At 43.6% G+C, this 25,511-nt stretch overlaps 1 protein-coding gene across 1 annotated transcript in view; it reads right to left on the bottom strand.

Moving 5' to 3' along the window:
- The window catches only part of KCNH5 (potassium voltage-gated channel subfamily H member 5), a 355,340-nt gene extending 344,870 nt beyond the window's left edge, over positions 1 to 10,470 (bottom strand). The window contains exon 1 of the mRNA XM_040411687.1: positions 10,398 to 10,470. Within this exon, the coding sequence (XP_040267621.1) occupies positions 10,398 to 10,470 (73 nt within the window). The remainder of the gene's footprint in view (positions 1 to 10,397) is intronic.
- Positions 10,471 to 25,511: the final 15,041 nt, after the last annotated feature.

Raw genomic sequence — 25,511 nt, 5'->3', positions numbered from 1 at the left:
TCTGACCTCTCTCCTGTGTACTGAACTCTGCATATATCTGACCTCTCTCCTGTATACTGAACTCTGCATATATCTGACCTCTCTCCTGTGTACTGAACTCTGCATATATCTGACCTCTCTCCTGTGTACTGAACTCTGCATATATCTGACCTCTCTCCTGTGTACTGAACTCTGCATATATCTGACCTCTCTCCTGTGTACTGAACTCTGCATATATCTGACCTCTCTCCTGTGTACTGAACTCTGCATATATCTGACCTCTCTCCTGTATACTGAACTCTGCATATATCTGACCTCTCTCCTGTATACTGAACTCTGCATATATCTGACCTCTCTCCTGTGTACCGAACTCTGCATATATCTGACCTCTCTCCTGTGTACTGAACTCTGCATATATCTGACCTCTCTCCTGTATACTGAACTCTGCATATATCTGACCTCTCTCCTGTGTACTGAACTCTGCATATATCTGACCTCTCTCCTGTGTACTGAACTCTGCATATATCTGACCACGGCTGATCTCACCCCAGTGTACTGAAATCTGCATACATCACATCATGGCTGATATCTCTCCTTTGCAGTGAACTCTGCATATATCTGACCATGGGGGATCTCTCTGCTGTGTACTGAACTCTGCATATGTCCGACTACGGCTGATCTCTCTCCTGTGTACTGAACTCTGCATATATCTGACCTCTCTCCTGTGTACTGAACTCTGCATATATCTGACCTCTCTCCTGTGTACTGAACTCTGCATATATCTGACCTCTCTCCTGTATACTGAACTCTGCATATATCTGACCTCTCTCCTGTGTACTGAACTCTGCATATATCTGACCTCTCTCCTGTATACTGAACTCTGCATATATCTGACCTCTCTCCTGTATACTGAACTCTGCATATATCTGACCTCTCTCCTGTGTACCGAACTCTGCATATATCTGACCTCTCTCCTGTGTACTGAACTCTGCATATATCTGACCTCTCTCCTGTATGCTGAACTCTGCATATATCTGACCTCTCTCCTGTGTACTGAACTCTGCATATATCTGACCTCTTTCCTGTGTACTGAACTCTGCATATATCTGACCTCTCTCCTGTATACTGAACTCTGCATATATCTGACCTCTCTCCTGTGTACTGAACTCTGCATATATCTGACCACGGCTGATCTCACCCCTGTGTACTGAAATCTGCATACATCACATCATGGCTGATATCTCTCCTTTGCAGTGAACTCTGCATATATCTGACCATGGGGGATCTCTCTGCTGTGTACTGAACTCTGCATAAATCTGACCATGGCTGAACTCTTTTCTGTGTACTAGATCCTCAGTAGTCTCCACTTCTTGGTCCAGTCTCAGTGCATAGGAAATGGCAGGAAATGACCACGTGATTGACTAAACAGACAATTCCTATGTGTTGAGACAAGACCAGGGAACAGAGACTGGTAGGGGCACATAAACATCAGAATGGCACTGGTGGGGGATTGATTAAAGGGGCTATGCCAAGTTATCCCCTATCCAACCACTGGGACCCCCACCGATCCCAAGAATGGAGGTCCTGTTTCTCCGATCTGATGGAGCAGCAGGTTGGGTTTATGTCCTGCAGCTCAAACAAGTCTCTACGGGGCTGCCAGAAATAGCCCAGTTCTGAGCCATCCCCGGCAGTCCCATAGAAACTGAATAGGCAACAGGCACATGTCTGATCTGCCACTCCATCAGATCGAGAGAACTGGACCTCCATACTCGGAATCAGTGGTGTCCCAGTACTCTGATCCCCACCGGTCAGTTAGTTATCCCCTATCTTGTGGTTAGCAGAACACTTGTAAACTTGGCACTACCCCTTTAAGTCAGAAATGCTTCTTTAATTTTTTTTTTACCTTTTCTAAAAAGTTTTATTCCTCCAGACAACTCCTTTTAGTCAATTTCTCATAGCCCTTAAATTTTGGACCATGATGTGCAGTACCCTATACCTGGGGTACCTGCAATTGATTCTGAATAGTTATGTATTGTCTTATTGTATGTTTTTGGCCATATCTACCAGTGAGGTAATGGCTGGCAAAGGCTGGCAGGAACAGGGCTAACCACCTTGTTCCGCCCCTGTTCTCCTGCGCAACCTGAGATAGGAGAGGAAGAATACTGCAGAATTCCTGCTCCTGTTACAGATTCTCCAGAGAGATCATCACCAACTATTTACAGCCTCAAGTAAATCCTTGAGAAGTCAGACAGCAGACTGGCCAGCTAACACATGCATCAAAGACACTGCTGGAAGGTGAGGGACCACAGCTAAGACACCCATCACCTAGTTACATCTAACGTCTGGATCTGACAGTGGACATATACACTTACAAGTGCTAAATTGCAGCCAACGAACATGCCTCCATACTTCTTTACTGGTGCCAGAAAATGGCACTTGGAATCCGCTGCTACTGAATGTACCTGAAGTTACACTTCACACTTAGTAAAAATAGACTGTTATACAGGGCCACTACCACTCCCATCCTCTCCATCGGCTCCTCAGGGGCTTGCTGCAGATGCTTTGCTCTTAGTGTGCTGTATTACAACATCTGCTGCTGTAGCTTTATCAGAGGGCCATGTGGGCGTAGAGAAGTGCAAGCTACTGTGAGCTCTATTTAGCATCTGTATCGCTGCTGACATAAGGACCTCCTGTCTCATTACAGCAGATACACTCCAAAAGCTCTAGATTTCAGCAGTGTACTATATCATATAAACTATAAATTCAATCAATTATCTATAGGATCTATGCATTCAATCAATCTTCTACAGGATTGCTACGTAATTAGGTCCATGTTGCACAAAAGCAACAGTTAATTGACACATTAAACTCTGCTACATCTGTATATTATGCATCAAGAAAAAGCAAATACATATTTACTGATACATGATTTATGAGGTAGCTCTGCAGAATTCTGTAAAATGTACATGCCCTACAAAGAATAACTAATTTAATGGAGGCAGAAGTCCTTATAATGTATTTTTCAGAAACTAAAATCCCATAACTCACCCACTGACTCATATTTTCCATCCATCTAAATGAATAAAGATAATACTGAAGAATGGATGATTTACATCGCACAATTCACGGGCCGATTATCGAGACCGTATGTACTATGAACACTTGTTCCCGATAATCTGGGCTTGTAAATGAATGAGTAAAATCCTGATGTAGCACATTAAATCATGGTTTCTGGACAGCAGATCGTGTTGTGTGAACAGTGATCCACTGTAGGAAACAAAGAATCTGTATGAGGATGAGCGAAGGCAGTAGCCCCATACAGCAGCATGTAAATGCAGCTCTTCAACTCCACTGACGAGCAGGCAATTATCAGGAAGCAACAGTCCTTTCCTGATAATTGCCTGCTTGCTCAGACCATGTAAATGTGCCTAAGGCCTCTTTCACACGACCGTTTATTTTTTCCGTTTTGCGGGCCGTTTTTTGGTCAGACCACACATGGAGTACTGTGTACAGTTCTGGGCTCCTGTAAACAAGGCAGACATAGCAGAGCTGGAGAGGGTCCAGAGGAGGGCAACTAAAGTAATAACTGGAATGGGGCAACTGGAGTACCCTGAAAGATTATCAAAATTAGGGTTATTCACGTTAGAAAAAAGACGACTGAGGGGAGATCTAATTACTATGTATAAATATATCAGGGGGCAGTACAGAGATCTATCCCATCATCTATTTATCCCCAGGACTGTGACTGTGACGAGGGGACATCCTCTGCGTTTGGAGGAAAGAAGGTTTGTACACAAACATAGAAAAGGGTTCTTTACGGTAAGAGCAGTGAGACTATGGAACTCTCTGCCTGAGGAGGTGGTGATGGTGAGTACAATAAAGGAATTCAAGAGGGGCCTGGATGTATTTCTGGAGTGTAATAATATTACAGGCTATAGCTACTAGAGAGGGGTCGTTGATCCAGGGAGTTATTCTGATTGCCTGATTGGAGTCGGGAAGGAATTTTTTATTCCCCTAAAGTGAGGAAAATTGGCTTCTACCTCACAGGGTTTTTTTGCCTTCCTCTGGATCAACTTGTAGGATGACAGGCCGAACTGGATGGACAAATGTCTTTTTTCGGCCTTATGTACTATGTTACTTATGTACTATGTACTATGTATACGGAACCATTCATTTCAATGGTTCCGCAAAAAAAAACTGAATGTACTCCGTATGCATTCCATTTCCGTATTTCCGTTTTTCCGTTCCGTTGAAAGATAGAACATGTCCTATATTTGGCCGCAAATCACGTTCCAGGGCTCCATTAAAGTCTATGGGTCCGCAAAAAAACGGAATGCATCCGGAAATGCATCCGTATGTCTTCCGTATCCGTTCCGTTTTTTGCGGAACCATCTATTAAAAATGTTATCCCCAGCCCAATTTTTTCTATGAAATTACTGTATACTGTATTTGCCATACAGAAAAAACGGAACGGAAAAACGGAACGGAAACGGAAACACAACGGAAACAAAAAACGGAACAACGGATCCGTTTAAAACGGACCGCAAAACACTGAAAAAGCCATACTGTCGTGTGAAAGAGGCCTAAGGTCTAGATATGTAAATGTATATTTTGTGCTTCACAATAATAAATTATATGTTAAAACAACCTAGGGCTGTCTGGTTTAGAAAAAATAAGTTCTAATACCCCTTTAAGGCTTTCTGAATAAATGGGTTCCCCTCTTCAGGACCCCCATCTATTAGTAAAAGAAAAGAGTGGCTACCAAAAATATGTTCCTCTCTGGAGGACCCAGCCAGTCAGTGCCGTCACACAGATATTACAATGTCCATTATGTAATGCTTCATTTCACCTGTGGTGGCGCTGAAGAGGTATTGAACGCTTACTGACAGTTTCCCCTACATCTCACAGTCCCAACAGCAGAACAGCTTATAATTCAGCTTATTTTAAGGGATTGTTCAAAGCAGGTATGTATCCCCTTTAATTAGTCTGAACCTACATTTCAAGACATTGTAACTTTCTCCCATGTACATGAATGGGTTCGAATTGGAAACATGACAGAAGAATCAGAGAACAAGAACCTAAAAGAACCTACGAATATTTCCTTAATAAACCGCCAAATAGTTGTCAGTAGGGTATAACCCCTCTAAATGTTATATGTGACTGCTGTAGTACGCTCTTATGCTCTTTGTAGTGCATTATTTCCTGCAATATACAATATCACACTGGTATAATTACTGTGTGGAGTATGCTTAACAGTGGCTCTACAGAAATCTGGAGAAAATCTGCTACCTGTGGCCATACCCTTGCCTAGTGCATACAGTTTATATATAGACCCCCGAAACGTCGCATGTGATGGAGTAGGTTACAACTCAGCGTCTCAGAAACACAGGCCTGCGAGCCTAGAAACTGCTTTTGATGTTTTGCAAATAAAGGACTGAAAGTGCAAGCACTTCATAAAAAGGGAGTAGCAATTTTTCCGCACTTATACATGTAAGAGCTATATACAACTGAATTGTATTGAGATTACAGTTTATATATAGAACTCAATATTAAGACAGTATGCAATGTGCTTCCAAGCTCCCCCTAGTGGTTGCTACAAGCAGATAAAAAAATATATAATTTAAAGGAGTTACCCATTTTCTACATAAATTTAACAAATGCCATACACTAGACTGGACACTTGACTTACCTTGGCCCACATGGGTTTGTCTTCTACTGTGTAGGTACTGAAAGTGTTCAGTGCTGGTGCAGATACAGGATCTCCTGTATCTTCATCTGCGCCAAACGATTCAGCGCCTGTACAGTTGAAGACAAATCCGTCATCCTGGGAAAGCTATAAATGCTGCAGCCTGTTTACACTGGTTGGTATCCATTGGCACCTAGGGGGGGGGCGTCTGCATTCAGGCTAAGGTAAGCCTAGACGTGATTTAGCGGATTCTTTCTCTATTACACATTAATGTATGGAATTTCTGAAATGCATGTAGGAAGAGGCCCGTCCCTTTAACCCTATGTCTCTTGAGGGGAAATGCTGGGCCCATAACAACATTTACTTTAAAGGGGCCCTCCACTTATTTTCAAAGTTCGCTAGAGTTTCCTTAAAAATAATGATAGATCATATTCTCAGCACTTAATCCTCTGCCATTTCCAGCGCTGCTGTTCTGGTCCTCACCTCAAGGACAAAACGCTGGAACTAAAGAACTTTGTGTGGTCTCACCATTGGGGTTTATGGGCATAGCTGTCCTATAGCTCCATACAAGCGCCATATTGCTGAGGCTGCTATACCCCTGTATGCCTTCTATCCCATATGGAGGCAGACAGTGCTTTATTTTGGCAAGTTCCATTGGATCTCATAGGTACAGAGAGGGAGGCCAAACGGCTCAATACTGAGCATAAGCCGATATGGCATGGCCACCAATAGGGGGTCCGCCGCAGAAATTCTGCAGTGCCTCTTGGTAAATTTGCATGCAGATTTCAGTGCCGATGTGCTGCAACTTTGCCACACTGTATTGCAATGGGTAAAATCTGCTGCAGATTTCTGCAAATAAATTGACATGCTGGGGATTTAAAATCTGCGCTGCCAAATAATGTGCGAATATCATGGAGGAATATTTCCACAGATTGTGGGTTACAGTTTTTAAAATCTCATCTACTTTGTTGCTTCTATAAACACGTGGATATTCAGCATGCAGATTCATAGTGGAAAAATCTGCTGCATTTACGCTCCATGTGACCGTACCTCTGTACTCGTGTCATTACGTCTGAAACCCATTTATGTGCTCAATAAAGCAAGGAATTAGTCATTTCTTTGGTTGCTATATACAGTGTATATTGTGCACAGGTTTTAGGGGTTACCATTAGCCCTAACAATAGAAATGTTAAAAATATATACTATTTGTTTACCATAGAAACCTGTAAAGGGGCATCTGACAGCAGTTTTGTTCATGCTAAACTACTGACAGCACCAGGGAGGAACTAAGGAGCGCAGGAATAACATACCTACAGTACATTGGAGCTTTTATCATCAGGAATAGTGAGAATATGGACTTTTATCCTGCCAGGTTCTGCTCCTGCAAGTGCACATAACATGGTCAGAACTGCTGACAGATGGCCTTTAAAGTAATTCCTTTTGGCAGAAGAAAAGGAACCGTGCTATTTCTCTCCATTGACATATATTTTGGAGCTCGGTCTCACTAAGATGGACCTATTATTCTCATCTTTAACTTTCCACATTCTGGATATTATATCTGGATTCCTTATGGCGTGGTAAGCTTGGTTCAGAAGAACCTTAACGGGGAGAGGTTACATCTGCAATATGGACAGTTAAAAGTAATAGAAGATGCAGAAAGCCATGGGAACCATCGCGCTCCATAGTAAACCCTAGGACGGGGCCACATTCCATATTTCATAGTCATCACTAAGTGCACCTTATACCTCAGTGATAATAGGTCCACTTAGCTGTTGGGCTCCATAGAAGCTATGCTTGCTACCTTGGCAGTTATGCCCATGCCAGTAAGATGTGCAGAACATTATAGTTTAAAGGAGTCAGATCCACCTTCCGGGGGGCCTTTCAACCACGCTCTCTCACATTGCCGGACATGCGGAGGGACGCATGCTTTGACCAACTGACGTGACACTTGGAGGACACATCACTGCTGGGGTCAGTCATTGGCCGCAATGACCACCATCAAACCAGATGTTGACAAGCAGGTCCAGAGCATGGCAGTGGGGGACTGAAGGAGCCAGAATCTGGTGGTGGGAAGCAGGTAAGTAAGTTTCCCTCTGCAGGTCTGGCGATGTGTGTGTCCAAAAGGCCAACCTAATATGCACCACTCCTTTCCTCCTTATTTACAAGCTATACTGCAGGTGGCCATGGTCGTCCTTCACCTCCTCATAGCATGATGCCAACATGGACCAAACCTATCTGAGAATCTTTGATTGGCTGCCCCAGTGTCGTGGCATGACATCACGTTTGCATCCAGTTATGACATACTGCTTATAAACAACAAGGAGCGGCTATAGCTATGGGGGGCTGGATGGCAAAGGGGTTCCAACAAGCCAGAGTATTAAGAGACGAGTCTATGCAATAGGTGAAGGAAAGCCTGGCAATGGCTAAATGAATATAAAGCATACCATGTAAGATCCAGCTGACATCCTGTGAAAAGCCACAGATATAATGATATGATGATACTGTGCACCAAATTGCAAACTCAGCACTACTATATCTAAAGGCTGTGACTGTGGAATCCCCCCCACTATCATGGAACAGAGGACTTCTGCTGTTTTCAAGTAAAGCATGCTCACAGTGTAACCCTTATACTTCTGGCTTATATCTTGTAAGGTGAACAGGACATTTTTGGGAGGGTATGAGTTACTGCTCGGCAGCCTTCAGTGTATAAAGGCACTTAGGATGACCCCTGGTGGCTAATGACAAAAGTGAGGTAAACTATGTCACTGGAGGAGTGACAGAGCCTTCTGGTTTGCCTTCATGTCACCAAAGGTGATATAAAAGAATTGTATAAATACCTTCAACCTCCAGGTGTAACACATAAAACAGGATACAGATGCAGCAGAGCTGAATTTCTAATACAACCAAATAATCATGTAGCAGGGTCCTGCAGAAAGCCACAAATAACACCAATAGTGTTCTCATGCTATATTGTGACAAATAGCGAACTCAGCCCTACTGCATCACAAGAGGTTAAATAGTCTAAAAGGCTGAAATGTGAAATAATATGTCTTCTATACCTTGATAAAGCTAACGTGGAGGATAGCCGTCAACCATACCCAAAGTGTCTAACGCAATCCCACATCCATGTCTTTTGTTGCATAGCGTATTGTATTCCCCCACTGCTATGTTCTATCTATTTATCCTCGTCTTTTTGAGATACAGCTGTGATATGGATATCATCGTAGGCGAGTATAAAAATGCAGTCATTTGTTCTTCCATGTAGTTAGTGAATGAAGTTACAGATTATTACAAATGTAGACGTAGTTTAAGCTGAAGAAAATAAAATGGGCATAGTGTGCAAAAAGTGGATTTTAGTAGGTAAAAAGTTTCCACATATAGATGGATAGATAATAGATAGATGATAGATAATATTATGTCTATATCTGCATACATTGAACAGGCCTGTAAACTATAAATATAATGTATATATAGTGTAAGAAAAAGTTATTTTAGTTTATATATATATATATATATATATATAAAAATAACATCTGAACATTGCTACATTTGCTATATTACATAGATAAATGGATGGCTGGATAGATAGATAGATAGATAGATAGATAGATAGATAGATAGATAGATAGATAGATAGATAGATAAACAGATAGATGAATGGCTGGATAGATAGATAGATAGATAGATAGATAGATAGATAGATAGATAGATAGATAGATAGATAGATAGATAGATAGATAGATAGATAGATAGATAGATAGATATGGGATAGATAGATAGATAGATAAACAGATAGATAGATAAATGGATAGATAAAGATACATTTGTTTATCAAAAATAAACATGCAAAACAAAAAAGTGTCCTCAATTGAATGTATATAAATTATTTGCATCTACAATAATGCATATAATTATATATTTACACCTAATATACTCTATGTTATTAATATATACTTGGGTATGGTACATTCTCAGCACAAAAATATATATAAATCTTTCCTCTCTATTTTGATACCATTTAAAGTTGAATTGCAATTTATTTAATAAATATAATTTCATTGATTTAATAAAAAATATGACCTGTATAAAATCTGCACCATAACCTACATAAGATCTTTACGCAATTTATGAAAGGAAACTATTGGTCAAAAAATACAAAGCAAACCATTTTTTTTTTTTTTTTAGGTATTGACCTCAATTACCCCTCCTTAGCCATTGAACAAGTAACTCTATGACCCCAATCCAGTGAGGGGTCATATTCAGGCTGAGCTCTCCTGCCTCTGACCCTGAGCTAGCCTCCTCTGCAATGTCAGGCCAAGACTTCTTGGCATGGATGAAAGTGCTGTGATGAAAGGACCACTCTAACTTGGAGGGAACTAGAGCTATCCTGGACAACCCTGGTTTCTGGATCCTCTCATAACTTCAGGGATGCAAGATACAGTATGAGGGGCAGAGATGTTTGACTTCTTGTGGGTAACTCCTTAGAAGAACACCAACCAGAGACTGGAGGAGACATTGCACAGCAAGTGGAAGAAGACAGAGGTTAGGGTCAGTGTATGCCAGGTGTAGGAAGGGTCATAGAGAAGATCACACACAAACAAAGGTGGAATGCAACCTTTGGTCCTGCTGGCTTTTTAATCACTACAACTCCCAGGGTAACCAGACTAGGAGTTGTAGTTTCACCACAGCCACAAGTTGCAGACCACTGATAGAGAAGAGGGGGGACACTCACCACTTGAACGTCTGACAATGTTCTCCAAAAATGTGTTCTGAGGTGCCACCAGCCCTCGTTTTCCCCCCGGCATTCTGCGCTTGGGAAGCTCCTGGGCTGGGACACCGCGCTGCTTGTGATGCTGGAGGTGACCGAGTCCGGTTGAGTAGGTTTGGGATGGGTGTAGCAGTTCATGGTAACGCTCCTCTGGCTGCTGGTGCTGAGACTGTGGCAGGGCTGCACACAGGGCTCTGGACCTGCCGGCTCTGGAGGTACTGCGCCTGCGTAATCTGGCTGCCGGCCAGCACCATGGACAACGTCCCAAGGCAAGTGCAGGGAGTTCGGCACCTCCGGCAGAGTCTCAAGGGAAGGGCGGGGAGTCCGGCACCTCCGGCAGAGTCTCAAGGGAAGTGCAGGGAGTTCGGCACCTCCGGCAGAGTCTCAAGGGAAGTGCAGGGAGTCCGGCACCTCCGGCAGAGTCTCAAGGGAAGTGCAGGGAGTCCGGCACCTCCGGCAGAGTCTCAAGGGAAGTGCAGGGAGTTCGGCGGCAGAGTCTCGAGGGAAATGCAGGGAGTTCGGCGCCTCTATGCAAGCTCAGGGAATGCAGGAACTGGAAGAGTATCTCAATGCAAGTGCAAAACCTCGGACAGCTTCTCAATGTAGCAAGTGCAGATACTGTAGTGTAGGAACTGGAACACCCTCTCTATACAAGTTACCCCGGACAGCCTCTCAGTCCAGGTGCAGACAGCGCAGGAACTCACAGGGTGTCTCCATGCAGGTGCAAAACCTTAGACAACTGTCTCATTTCAGCAAGTGCAGGACCTCGGATAGCCTCTCAGCACAGGTGCAGGCGGTGCACGACCTTAAACATCCTCTTAGTACAGGTGGAGACAGTGCAGGACCTAAAAACAGCCTCTCAATACAGGTGCAGGCAACGCAGAAACAGACAGTGTCAGAAGTGCAAAACCTTGGACAATGTCTCACTGTAGGAAGTGCAGGACCTCGGACAGCCTCCCAGGCCAGGTTCAGGCAGTGCAAGACCTCCTACAGACTTTCAATTCCAGTGCAAGCAGTGCAGGTCCTCGGACAGCCTCTCAGGCCAAGTGCAGGCAGTGCAAGACCTCCTACAGACTTTAAATTCCAGTGCAAGCAGTACAGGACCTCGGACAGCCTCTCAGTCCAGATGCAGGCAGTGCAAGACCTCCTACAGACTTTTAATTCCAGTGCATGCAGTGCAGGTCCTCGGACAGCCTCTCAGTCCAGATGCAGACAGTACAGGTCCTCGGACAGCCTCTCAGTCCAGATGCAGACAGTACAGGACCTCGGACAGCCTCTCAGTCCAGAATCAGATAGTGCAGGACCCCGGACAGCCTCTCAGTCCAGAATCAGACAGTGCAGGACCCCGGACAGCCTCTCAGTCCAGAATCAGACAGTACAGGACCCCGGACAGCCTCTCAGTCCAGAGGCAGACAGTACAGGACCTCGGACAGCCTCTCAGTCCAGAATCAGACAGTACAGGACCCCGGACAGCCTCTCAGTCCAGATGCAGACAGTACAGGACCCCGGACAGCCTCTCAGTCCAGATGCAGACAGTGCAGGACCCCGGACAGCCTCTCAGTCCAGATGCAGACAGTACAGGACCTCGGACAGCCTCTCAGTCCAGATGCAGACAGTGCAGGTCCTCGGACAGCCTCTCAGTCCAGATGCAGACAGTACAGGACCTCGGACAGCCTCTCAGTCCAGATGCAGACAGTGCAGGTCCTCGGACAGCCTCTCAGTCCAGATGCAGACAGTACAGGACCCCGGACAGCCTCTCAGTCCAGATGCAGACAGTACAGGACCCCGGACAGCCTCTCAGTCCAGATGCAGACAGTACAGGACCCCGGACAGCCCCTCAGTCCAGATGCAGACAGTGCAGGACCTCGGACAGCCTCTCAATAGAACAAGTGCAATCAGTTCTGGACCTCAGGTGGCATCCCCATACAAGTGCAGGCTGCTCGGCTCCTCCAAACTGCTGATCACAGCTGTATAGGTAAGGAGGAGGCTTCCACCTTGTGTCCCATAGGAAACTGAAACACCCTTCACTTAGGCAAACTGGGGCTTGGGTTTGATTCCTGCAAGCAGTAGAAGCAGACCAGTCAGCATCATAAAGTCATAGGTAAAACTGTGGCAGAAGGTGCTGTATATTGGGAGATGAATAGGACGCCTAGGGGAAGCAGACAACGGAGAGACATCAGAATGGTGTGGTCCTATTTAGTGCTGCATGTCCCTAGGAGAAGAAAGTATGGGACACTCCAACTACTGGTGCGATGAGTCATATCTGAAGCTGGTGAAGGGGGGAGAGGTGCAGCAAGTGTAATACTCACCACCCTGGGTGTCACTGCAGCCCCTTGTCCTTAACCCTCCACTGGCTGGGTCCCTAATGTATTCCTAGGCTTCCAAGCATGCTTTTCAGCCTCCTGTTTTGCACTGGATTTATCTGTGGTCTTCTCTTCTTTGCACTTGTTTCTTCTGTCTTCTTGGAGGAGCACCCAGCTCTCTCTCAGTCTGCTTGGCTCCTAGTATTGCCTGTCACTTTCCATCCACCCTCTTGTAGCAGCCACTATTTCCAGTAGTGTTACTGGCATGCTCTGCTCTTGCAGTATTCTCCCAACCTAACCAATAAATCCTCTCCCATCAAAGCGCTCCCCTCCCCTTTGCAATGATCTCTCCTAATCCTCCAACACCCTTTCTATCCTCTTCAGCTACGAGACCTGCTATGGTGATAGGATCACTTGACATGCTGCCTGCTCTGTTTCCCTGACCCTCTTCTCCATGTACAGAGGAAGGAGAGTGGCAGCTAAGAAGTTAAATGGTGATAGGGAAGTTGCTGCAGCATCAAATGGATAGAAATGAAATGATATGGGTGCTGCAGTGGGAATAAGGCTGTATGGATCAGGCCAATTAGATATAGAGGAAACTGGTTGTGTTGCATTCTTGTGGTGTAATTTCATTCTCTATACGTGTATTTCTAATCTAATTGAATGCAGATAGCTACTGTATGTAAAGTAGCTCAGACAAAACTCAAGTGTCATTTCCCCAGCAAGGAGAAGACTTTTCTTATTCTCTAGCCTGTCTCCCAAAAATAAGAGCTGCAATCTGATTTTTGCATGCGAGCACTGGCAATTGTTCAAAAGACATGAAAAAGGTTCTGCGGGATTTTCATATTGTCATATTTAAATCCCTCAGAACCTTTTTCATGTTGATAGCCTATCCTCAGGATGGGTCACCAATATGAGGTCGGCAGGGGTGTGACTCCTGGCACACCCGCCGATCAGCTGTTTGAGCAAGCCTGTGGCACTCAATGGAGCCCTGGTGAGTGTCACGACCTCCTCACAGCTTGCCAACCACAGTGCCATCCGGGGGGGGGATTAGGAACTTAAAGGGGTTGTGTCACTTTATCACATATTGAAATATGTAGAGAAAAATAATACAAGGCACTTACTAATGTATTGTTATTACTCATATTGCTTCCTTTGCTGGCAAGATTAATTTTTCCATCACATTATACACTGCTCGTTTTCATGGTTATGACCACCCTGCAATCCATCAGTGGTGGTTGTGCTTGTACACTATAGAAAAAAAGCACCAGCCTATGTGCACTCCCACAGTCCCAGTCACCAGAGAGGTCGACATTTTTCCCCACAGTGTGCCAACACGACCACCGATGATGGTGCAGGGTGGTCATAACCATGGAAACGAGCAGTGTGCAATGTGATGGAAAAATGAATCCAGCCAGCAAAGGAAGCAACATGGACAATCATGATACATTAGTAAGTGCCTTGTATTAACTTTCTCTACAGGATAAATGCCACCTGCTGAAGTAACAAAACCACTTTAACCCCTTAAGGACTTAGGACGTACCGGTACGCCCTATTTCCCGAGTCCTTAAGGACTCAGGACGTACCGGTACGTCCAAACTTAAAATCGCGATTGCGGCGCGGCGGGGGTTAATCGCAACAGGATGTCTGCTGAAATCATTCAGCGGGCATCCTGTCACAACGCCCCCCCCCCCCTGCATCGGCGAACGCAGCAAACCGCAGGTCAATTCAGACCTGCGGTTTGCTGCGTTTCCGGTCCATTCGGGTCTCCGGTGACCCGATGAACCGGAAAAGGACTGTGATCGGTGGTGTGATTACACACCACCAATCACAGTCCGAGCATTTGGGAGAGGTGGTGCTGGCCGTGGTGCTGAATGCCGCTGTCCAGGGTGCTGATTAGTGCGGGGAGAGAGGCGCAAGATTCAAACTTCCAGCGCTCCTCTCTCCCCTCCTCTTCCTGTTCAGCACCTGCACCGTCCAGCACCGTCCTCACCAGGCTCCTGCGATCCCCCATCGGCACCCATCACCCTCCTGCACCCATCACCCTCCAGGTAGGTTAGGGTCAGTGAGGGAGAGGCACCGTTAGGCAGGGATAGAAGGGAAAAGTTAGTTAGGAAAAAAAAAACAGAAAAACACTTTATCTAAATTTATTGTTTTCTAGCTTTCAGAGCCTAGACCCCCCCCCCCCCTACCTCTTGCCCCCCCCCCCCCCAGCCCCTGAACTCTCCCTAGACTCCTAACGCATGAGCCGCCTCAGAAGGTAAGGGGGCTCATGCTCACCAACCTTTGACCCTGCTATCCCTGCAAAGCCCTAGGCCTTATGACAGGACAGAGACCACCCATTCATCCTACACCACGGAAGAATGGTGTCTCCAGAGGCCCAGTAGCAAACAGGATGCAAGACCATGGGCTAAACAGTACGGCAGGTAAGTAACAGTGCTATCCACACTTACCTGCCGCAGCCGTGATGAAAGGGGGCTCCAAGCTGGAAAACCCACAGTCTAGTCTTCGCTTAAACCCCTCCGGGAAAGCACGCCCCTTCCGGAGCCACATGCCACAATCAAACCTCCAAGCAAAACTTACACCATAACTACATACACCAGGTGGGGGGAGGAATGACAGAAACACACCGGAGGGTCAACAGACAGAGCAAGGTAAACAAAATAACAAATAGGGATAGCTCACACAGACAAAATCATTCAGCCAGGGAGCAAAGCTTCTACACAGACTGAAGCAAAATCAAACTGACCTTCAGGCTCCACCACACCAACATATAAGGAGGCCTGAGGTCACACCTTAACCCCGTGCACACCAAAGCAGGGAAAGGAAACATCCTTAAAGGGAAAGCGCACATACATGCATATCAACAAGTTGCCACCGGCAACCAGCATGCGCGTCGAAAGTGTCACGGCACACACCAAAGGCCGTGACACACACGCACACACACATACCCATGGCCTGCCGGATGTTCTCGGTGGAGGAGGCATACGCCCAGCTTGCCTCAGACTCCGAGAGCCCCAGTGAGGATGAGGATGACACCATACTGGAAGAAGGGACGAACCCAAAAAAAGTGCATAGTGTGTCACAAGAGGGAGATACGGAAGGACACCACCACTCAATGTGACACTTGCCCCGATCATCCGGGCCTCTGCGTTATCGATTGCTTCAGGGAGTATCACACTTCCATGGAGTACTAAATGTTTATAATCCCCAACAGTCCCCTAGAGAACATAAAAAACTATGGCTCTCAGACTTTGGAGACACGGAAACTATTTTTTTTTCTCCAAAAATATTAGTTTTAGTGCAGGCATCCTCAAACTGCGGCCCTCCAGATGTTGTAAAACTATAACTCCCAGCATGCCCAGACAACCTACAGCCATCAGCAGGGCATGGTGGGAATTGTAGTTTTACAACATCTGGAGGGCCGAAGTTTGAGGATGCCTGCTTAGTGTCTCCAAAGTCTAAGAGCCATACATATTGGGCATCGCCGCGTCTATAAAAATCTTCTCTATAAAAATTAACCCAACCCCTATCCCCCCCCCGGATGAACAGCGTTATATGTAAAAAAAAAAAAACGTGTAAAAAAAGCCATTTTTTGTCACCTAACATAACAAAAAGTGTAATAGCGAGCGATCAAAATGTCATATGCACCCCCAATTAGTGCCAATAAAACCACCATCTCATCCTGCAAAAAATTAGCCCCTACATTAGATATTCGCCAAAAAAAAAAACTAGCTCCCAGGCTATGGAGATACTAAAATAATTTTTTTGGGTTCCTAAAATGATAATATAGTGTAAAATCTATATATCTAAATACATTTTAAAATGTAGACATATTAGATATCGCCGCATCCGTAAGAATCTGCCCTATAAAAATAACATTTGACCAAACCCCTCGGATGAACAGCGTTAAAAATATTAAATAAAAACGGTGCCAAAACACCCATTTTTTGGCAAAATTTCCTTTTGAATCCTTTTTTTTCCGGTAATAAATCAAGGGTTAACAGCCAAACAAAACTAAATATTTATTGCCCTGATTCTTTAGTTTGCAGAAACACCCCATATGTGGTCGTAAATGGCTATATAGCCACACGGCAGGGCATAGAACGAAGGGAACGCCATATGGTTTCTGGAAGGCAGATTTTGATGGACTGGTTTATTTACACCATGTCCCATTAGAAGCCCCCCCTGATGTAGCCTAGACTAGAAACTCCAAAAAAGTGACCCCATCTAAGAAACTACACCCCTCAAGGTATTCAAAAGTTACTTTACAAACTTAATGGAGGTCCAGTAGGTTAGGTGGGCGCTTGTCCTTCTTTCACCAGACGCGTTTCGGGGCGTCTACACCCCTCCCTCAGTGGTCCACTAATAGGGACTATCCATTACAAGTTGTTCAAAGTGACTTTTGGAACACCAACAATCCCTGTTACCTACGTCTCCAAAGGCTGTGGGAATAGGGATATCACCCCGATATTTTTAAGCCATTGGTACCAATTGTATTTTTTAATCTTTTAATTGTGTGATTTATGAATTATTTACGATTGTATGTTAATTGTTTATTGGACATATAAGGTCCTATTGCACTAACAATAAATATATTCCTTATATTCCTATGGTCCAAGTGTTGGGAGTGCTCACTCCTCTTTTTCAACTATTACATTATTTCATTTTGGGGTCGGGCACCCAATTGTGAGTTAGCAGCACCCGGCATAGCCACTAGGTGAGAGCCAACCACGCATTTATCCAAAAACCATATGTTGTTCCCCTTCTTTTATGTCCTGCCGTTTGGCCAAATAGTAGTTTACGACCACATATGGGGTGTTTCTGCAAACTACAGAATCAGGCAACCCATATTGAGTTTTGTTTGGCTGTTAACCCATCTGGCGCCATACATTGGGTAGCACCTTTACTTGATATTGCAGCTCAGACCCATTCACTTGAATGGGACTGAGCTGCACCTAGGTCATGTGACTGATAAACATGACATCACTGGCCTAGGAAGCTGATCGGCGGGGGTGCCAGGAGTCAGACCCCTGCCAATCTCATATGAATGAACTATCCTGAGGATAGGCTATCAGTATAAAAATACTGGTGAACCCCTTGAACTTGTTTATTTTCCTGTAATGCATCTAAAAAAAAAAGAAAAACTTTTCAAAAACAAAACAGCCTTGAAATAGTCTGGAATAAATTAAAATTCTCCTAATCTTGTGTGTATGGCGCCCCTATGCAGGTTTATGTGTTATAGGCTGCAAATAGACCATGTGTAGTCTAATCCTGCAGTAGGTGACAATAAATAAAAACAACACAAAATAACGCTATGTCCAATAAATAAAGAACTAAAACTAAAAAATATTCAGCAATTTTTAAACCAGCACCTGGATCTGAATACTTTTGTAATTGCATGTAATTAAAAATTTAGCATAGCTACTGAGCTATTCAATAAAAGGTACCTGTATAGCGCCACCTGCTGTTTGTTCTTTTTCTTATTTCTATGTCCACCTCGCTGAGGCAGACGCGCATGCTCTGTTCCATCCTTCACCCCCTCCTGAGCTGTGATAGGGAGACAGCTCCAGCAGAAAGGATACACTCCCTGAGCTTTCATCTTGATATAAAATTGACAGAGCAATTAGAATAACGAATGTGGAGATCTCTGGATCCATGAGCGGTACACGGCTCGTTCTAGATTTGTTAGAAAGAGATTGTCATGTACTATATCAGGGATGACCAAACTGCGGCTCTCCAGCTGTTGCAAAACTACAACTCCCAGCATGCCCAGGCTGACAGCTATCAGCCTACAGCAGGGCATGGTGGGAATTGTAGTTTTACAACAGCTGGAGAGCCACAGGTTGGCCATCCCTGTTCTATATGATGTCTAATTGTCATTTTTTACATTAAAGTGGTTTTCCAAGACTTAAATACTGATGTCCTATCCATTGGATTGGTCATCAGTATCTGATCGGTATCTGATTGGTGAGGGTCTACACCTGGGAACCCCGCCGATCAGCTGTTTGAGAAGGCACCAACATTCACAGTAGCAGCTTGGCCTTCTCCAGCTTAGTCTAGGTCATATGAAATCACGTTCATCAGTCACATGGCCTAGGCGCAGCTCAGCCCCATAGAAGTGGATGGGGCTGAGTGCAATACCAAGCACAGCCACTATACAATGTACGGCGCTGTGATTGATGAGCAGAGAGGAGGCCATGACGATCACAGGAGCATCAGGGCCTTCTCAAACAGCTGAACAGTGGGGGTCCCGGGTGTCGGACCCCCACCAATCAGATACTGATGATCTGTCCTGAGGATAGGTCATCAATTTTAAAATCAGAAAACCCTTTTAATCATGGCATAACCCCTTTTATAGAAACATCCCTTTGTGATATAAGCCATCCTTCACAGAACGATCTGTGGTATGCACGTACATAAATTATATTCAGGTGTCGGCCATTAATTGTTCTGATAAAGGGCTATTGAGCCAGTAATTGATTGCATCAGCTCAGCGGATTTTCCACCAAAGCAGTGGAATCAGCACAACCGTATTTTGGAACTCACCTATCTTCCTTTTCATTTAGATAAGTGGAATTATCCAAGTGATATTTCATTTCTAACCTCAGTCCAGACAAGTCAGTGAACACGGTGGATATCGCGCAGAGCACAAGGAAAACAATAGAAAACTAAAAGAACAGGGCTATATAACTAAAATTTTATATTTCTACAGGGCTCATGCACAAGACCATAAAATGGACCTCATTTATCAACACTAACAACATGACTGTCTTTGTTGCCTATAGCGGCCAATTGGAGCATAGCTAGCATTTCTCCAGAGCAGTTTAAGAAATTAAAACTGAGATCTGATTGGTTGCTTTGGGCAAAAATGCCAGTCTTGCTTTTAGGCTAGCTCTTAGGCTCGGTTCACATCACATTTTTCCCCATTCTTTTAACGTATACAAAAAACGTATACGTTAAACGGATGCCTCAGACTGATGCCATATAGTGGTATCCGTTCACCAAAGAGTTCCATTGTAAAAAAAAAATGTATACAGGGAATATCCCCCAAAAAACACGGGACCACCCATTTATGGGTGCGGTTTACATAAGTCTCACCCATTTCAGTCCAGGACTGGCCAAATCTGTGGGGACTATCTCTCTAACTTTGGCCTTCTGCACACGAATGTGTGCACCCCGTGGCCGTGCTGCGTCCCGCAAATTGCGGGCCACAATGCATGAACACCGACCGCGGGCCCATTCACTTAAATGGGTCTGCGATCCGCCTGTTCCACAAAAAGATAGGACATGTTCTATCTTTTTGCGGAACGAAAGTACGGGACGAAACCCCACGGAAGCACTCCGTAGTGCTTCCGTTGGGTTCCGTTCCGTGCTTCCGTTCCGCACCATTCCGCATCTCCGGATTTGCGGACCCATTGAAGTGAATAGGTCTGCATCCGTGAAGCGGAATGCACACGGAACGGTGCCCATGTATTGCGGATCCGCAATACGGCAACCGGACACTTACGGTTGTGTGCAGGAGGCCTTAGGGACAGTCTCTGCAGATTGGCAACTGTGCATATGGGGGGAGAGTTATTAAGACTGATGTTGTGCACGGGTATGCCAGATTCATAAAGTGTAACAACCATGCTTACTCTTACTTTGCAACGCTGCAATTAACCCCTTCTACCCCAGGCCAGTTTTCACTTTTCTGCCCAGGCCATTTTTTGCAAATCTGACATGTGTCACTTTATGTGGTAATAACTTTGGAACACTTTTATTTATCCAAGCCATTCTGAGATTGTTTTCTCGTGACACATTGTACTTCATGATAGTCATAAATTTGATATAATATATCACCTTTAATTATGAAAAAATCCTAAATTTACCTAAAATTTTGAAAAATTAGCAATTTTCAAAATTTTTATTTCTCTGCTTTTAAAACAGAAAGTGATACCTCATAAAATATTTATTACTTAACATTCCCCATATGTCTACTTTATGTTGGCATCATTTTGTAAATGTCATTTAATTTTTTTAGGACGTTAGAAGGCTTCGAATTTTAGAAGCTATTCTTAAAATTTTTAAGAAAATTTCCAAAACCCACTTTTTAAGGACCAGTTCAGGTCTAAAGTCACTTTATGGGGCTTACTTAGTGGAAACCCCCCATAAATGACCCCATTGTAGAAACTACACCCCTCAAGTTACTCAAAACTGATATTACAAACTTTGTTAACCCTTTAGATGTTCCACAAGAATTAAAGGAAAATGGAGATGATATTTCTAAATTTCACTTTTCTGGCAGATTTTCCATTTTAATCCATTTTTTTCTTTAACACAATCAGGGTTAACAGCCAAACAAAACTCAATATTTATTACACTGATTCTGCAGTTTACAGAAACACCCCACATGTGCTCGTAAACTGCTGTATGGCCACACGGCAGGGCGCAGAAGAAAATGAGCGCCATATGGTTTTTGGAAGGCAGATTTTGCTGGACTGGTTTTTAGATGCCATGTCCCATTTGAAGCCCCCCTGATGCACCCCTAGAGTAGAAACTCCCAAAAAGTGACCCCATTTTGGAAACTAGGGGATAAGGTGCCAGTTTTATTGGTACTGTTTTGGGGTACATATGATTTTTTATTGCTCTATTTTACGTTTTGTGAGGCAAGGTTTTGGCACCATTTTTATTTTATATTTTTTACAACATTCATCTGACAGGGTAGATCATGTGCTATTTTTATAGCGCAGGTTGCTATGGACACAATGATATAAAATATGTTTACTTTCTTTGGTTGTTTGTTTTACATAATAAACGGTTTTTGGGGACAAAATTATGCCGAATTTTCTGCCGATCGTCTTGTGCAAGGGCTCGTTTTTTGCAGGAAGAGTTGACGCTTTTATTGGTACAATTTCTGGGTACATATAACTTTTTTATCATTCATTATTACACTTTATGGTGCAAGGTGACCAAAAAATTATTGTTTTAGTAGTTTTTATTTATTTATTATTTTTTACAGAGTTCACCTGAGGGGTTAGGTCATGTAAAAATGTTATAGAGCAGATCGTTAGGGACGTGGAAATATCTAATATGTATACTTTATTTTTATTTATTTAAGTTTTACACAATAATAGCATATTTTGAAACAAAAAAAATTATGATGTTTTAGTGTCTCCATAGTCTGAGAGCCTTACCGGTTTAATTTTTGACCGATTTGTCTTAGGTAGGGTCTCATTTTTTGTGGGATGAGGTGACAGTTTGATTGGTGCTATTTTGGGGGGCATACGCTTTTTTGATCGCTCGGTGTTGCACTTTATGTGATGTTAGGTGACAAAAAATTGCTTTTTTGGCACTGTTTTTATTTAGTTTTTTTTTATGATGTTCACCTGAGGGGTTAGGTCATGTGATATTTTTATAGAGCTGGTTGTTACGGATGCGGTGATACCTAATATGTATACTTTTTATTTATTTATTTCACTTTAACACAATAATAGTACTTATGAAACAAAAAAAAACTATAGAGCTATAGTTTTTTTATTTTTTGAGAGATTTTCTTATGTAGGGGCTCATTTTATGCAGGAAGAGTTGACATTTTTATTGGTACCAATTTTGGGTACATATGATTTTTTGATCATTCAATATTACACTTTATGAGGCAAGTTGACCAAAAAATTGGTTGTTTTGGCACAATTTTTATTTATTTATTTTTACAGCGTTTACCTGAGGGGTTAGGTCATGTGACATTTTTATAGAGAAGATCGTTACGGATGTGGCAATACCTAATATGTATACTTTTTCTTATTTATTTAAGTTTTACACAATAATAGCATATTTGAAACAAAAAAATTATGTTTTAGTGTCTCCATGTTCTGAGAGCTTTATTTTTTTATTTTTTTAAATGATTTTCTTATGTAGGGGCTCATTTTGAGGTGACGGTTTTATTGGTACCATTTTGTGGGACATACGTCTTTTTGATTGCTTGGTGTTGCACTTTTTGTGATGTAAGGTGACAAAAATTGCTTTTTTGACACAGTTTTTATTTTTAAATTTTTTATGGTGTTTATCGTACAGGGTGGATCATGTGATATATTTATAGAGCCGGTCGTTATGCACGTGGTGATACCTAATATGTGTGTTTTTTCCTTTTTTTTCAATTTTTTATTATAAGATCAGGGGAAAAGGGCGTTTTTTTCTTTCTTTACTTGAAACTTTTTTTTTTATTAAAAACACTTTTTTTTGCTTTTTTGAAAAACTTTCTATCTGTCCCACTCTGGACAGGCTGGAACTCCTGGGCACCCGTAGAAGGCAGGTCCCGATGCCGTGGAAGGCATTGGGCAGCCTGTGCATGGCATCGGGCTGCCTTGTCACCCATCGGGTCCCCTCAACAGCAGCATGGGGGACCCGATGGACTTCCTCACCCGCCACATGCACCTTCTATGCCACGGTCATCGCTGACCACGCCATAGAAGGGGTTAATCTGCTGGCATCGGCTTTTACAGCGATGCCGGCAGATACAGCAGGGGCCCGGCTAGATGCGTTCCTGAGCATTTGTTAAAATTCTGAGTCAGAGCGCTCCCTTGTTAGAGTCTCTTCTTTTGTCTCGAGTGGAGAAACAAAGTGGTAACTTTGGATTTTAATTGGCAACATGTAAAGTAGCCTCATTCCCCCTGTGACAGCTTGTACAGAAAGCGCACTTGTTGATAGTATTCCCAGAAGATGGGATTGTCAGTACTCAGGTTAATATTGGGGCACTCTTCTAACACAAAGGGATTGTCCAAAGAGTTCATGCCCTAAAGGGGTTGTCCAGAATTTTATTATTGATGACTTACCCCCTGCTGGTCAACTTTTTCGGGGTATCTCCTCCGATGGCAGAAGTTTTTGCTGAGACTACACAGGCCGTCCATTGTGTAGTGGATGGAGCAGCATACCGCACTGCTGCCCCTATTCTCTTCAGTGAGAGCAGAGTTGCAGTAACCAGCTCAATCCACTACACAATGGACGGAGCTCTGAAGATCAATTGCAGACTTCTGGTGCGGGGGCTACTGCAGGATATTTGATCGTTGGGGGTGCCGGGTGTCAGACCCTCCACTAATCAGATATTGATGTCCTATCCTGAGGATTAGTAAAATCCTGGAGAACCCCTAGTTTCAGAATTTTTTAAATGGCCAGTGAATAGCTGACGTCAAAAAATAGAACACGTTCTATCTTGTCCGTTTTTCACTGACCAACTGCCCCAATACAATTGAATGGATCCCTTTTTAACGTCTATTTCTCAGAAAGGCATCAGTGAAAAAAAAAAGTCTGTTAAAAATGGACAGTTTCACACTTTTATCTTCCTGGCATATTATACATCCATTTACTGGAATATGTTACAGCCTGATCGCGCATTTAACTGACCCAAACTCACAGCATCATGGGGATCTATGATGCTGTGAGTTCAGATCAATTAAACACATGGTCTGACCATGACACATCCAAGCAACATGGACGTATAATACGTATCTGGGCCATGGAAATGTAAGACTACTTTCACACTTGCGGCAGCAGTGTCCGGCAGGCTGTTCCATGCTAGTCCACTCCGGCCTCATTCACTATAATGGGGTTGGGCCAGAGGTCCGGCCGCAGCACAGCAGACAAGCCGAGACGCTGCCAAACAAAAACCGTAACCTGCTGTAGTTTTTGTCCAACCAATGACGCCGTGCGCTCCTGCTGTCAGCAGGAATCCCGGCCGGGTTACCACGGACTGCTCTCGGCCGCGGAACACGGCCGTGTGCATGAGGCCTAAGGAAAATCTAGTTTTCCTGCATCATCTTGGCATCAATGTCGGAAAAACAATATTTCATCAACTTCTTCAATTCATCAGATCTTCAGCTAGTTCCAGACCTGCATCAAACTAAAGCAATATCTGCAAAGAACTTGTGTATTCCACTTGTGGTTATGCTGCCTTTGTGCATCATGTTACAAACAGTTAATTGGCTTTCAATGAGGTGCGGGACATGTGTGTCTGCGAAATTAGGTTGTAATTGACTTCCTATCAAATTAACACTAGTCTGTGCCTGTCATAAGGAAATTAGATTGTACAAACAGGGACTAGGAAGGACTTATCTGAAATAATTATACTTTTCATTACACAAAAACTGCTGAAACTTGAACTTTTTACCAAATCTGTTTTATCCATGGTGCTATACTCACATTATATACATTACATATATCTATCTTGGCCAACTTCTCTGCAAATAGACTTGTCAAGCAAGAAAATAATTATTGTCAAGGGACAAAGGGGTCAGCATTGTTCTGCAATTAATAAAGCACAACTTTATCGATCAATCTGTGTTGCGTATTCAGCAGCGTGGCCTCCCCCTCTTTTTGTACACATCTCGCTAATAAACCTCATATAGGCAGATGATGCATCTGCCACAAGGCCATTGGGTAGAGTGTTTCCAATCCTGGTTGATCCCATCCCATTCAATACTGGGTTAGGAACTGAATTGTTACCAAAGAAAGGGGCAGTGAATTGAACCAAAGTTCATGAAAAGACTGTGGATACACAAATAGCAAAAAAAAAAACATATCCTTCCTACAACGAGGTCCCCATTTAGTTCTGGTAGGACAGATTACGATACTCTCTTTGGCACTTTTGGAGATTTGGACTTGTAGAGTGCTGAACCTGTGTTGGAACTGGACATGCTCACGCGCTTAGGCTGCAACATTCTCTTGTCTTTCAGCGAACTGATTTGAAGGCCTTCTACAAATTGGTGGTGCTTGCTCGACCAAGGAATAAAGTCGATGAATA

The sequence above is a fragment of the Bufo bufo genome, chromosome 11, assembly GCF_905171765.1.
Source record: "Bufo bufo chromosome 11, aBufBuf1.1, whole genome shotgun sequence".
NCBI lineage: Eukaryota > Metazoa > Chordata > Amphibia > Anura > Bufonidae > Bufo > Bufo bufo.
The sequence above is the reverse complement of the archived record's forward strand: the minus strand, read 5'-3'. Positions and strand labels throughout refer to the sequence as shown.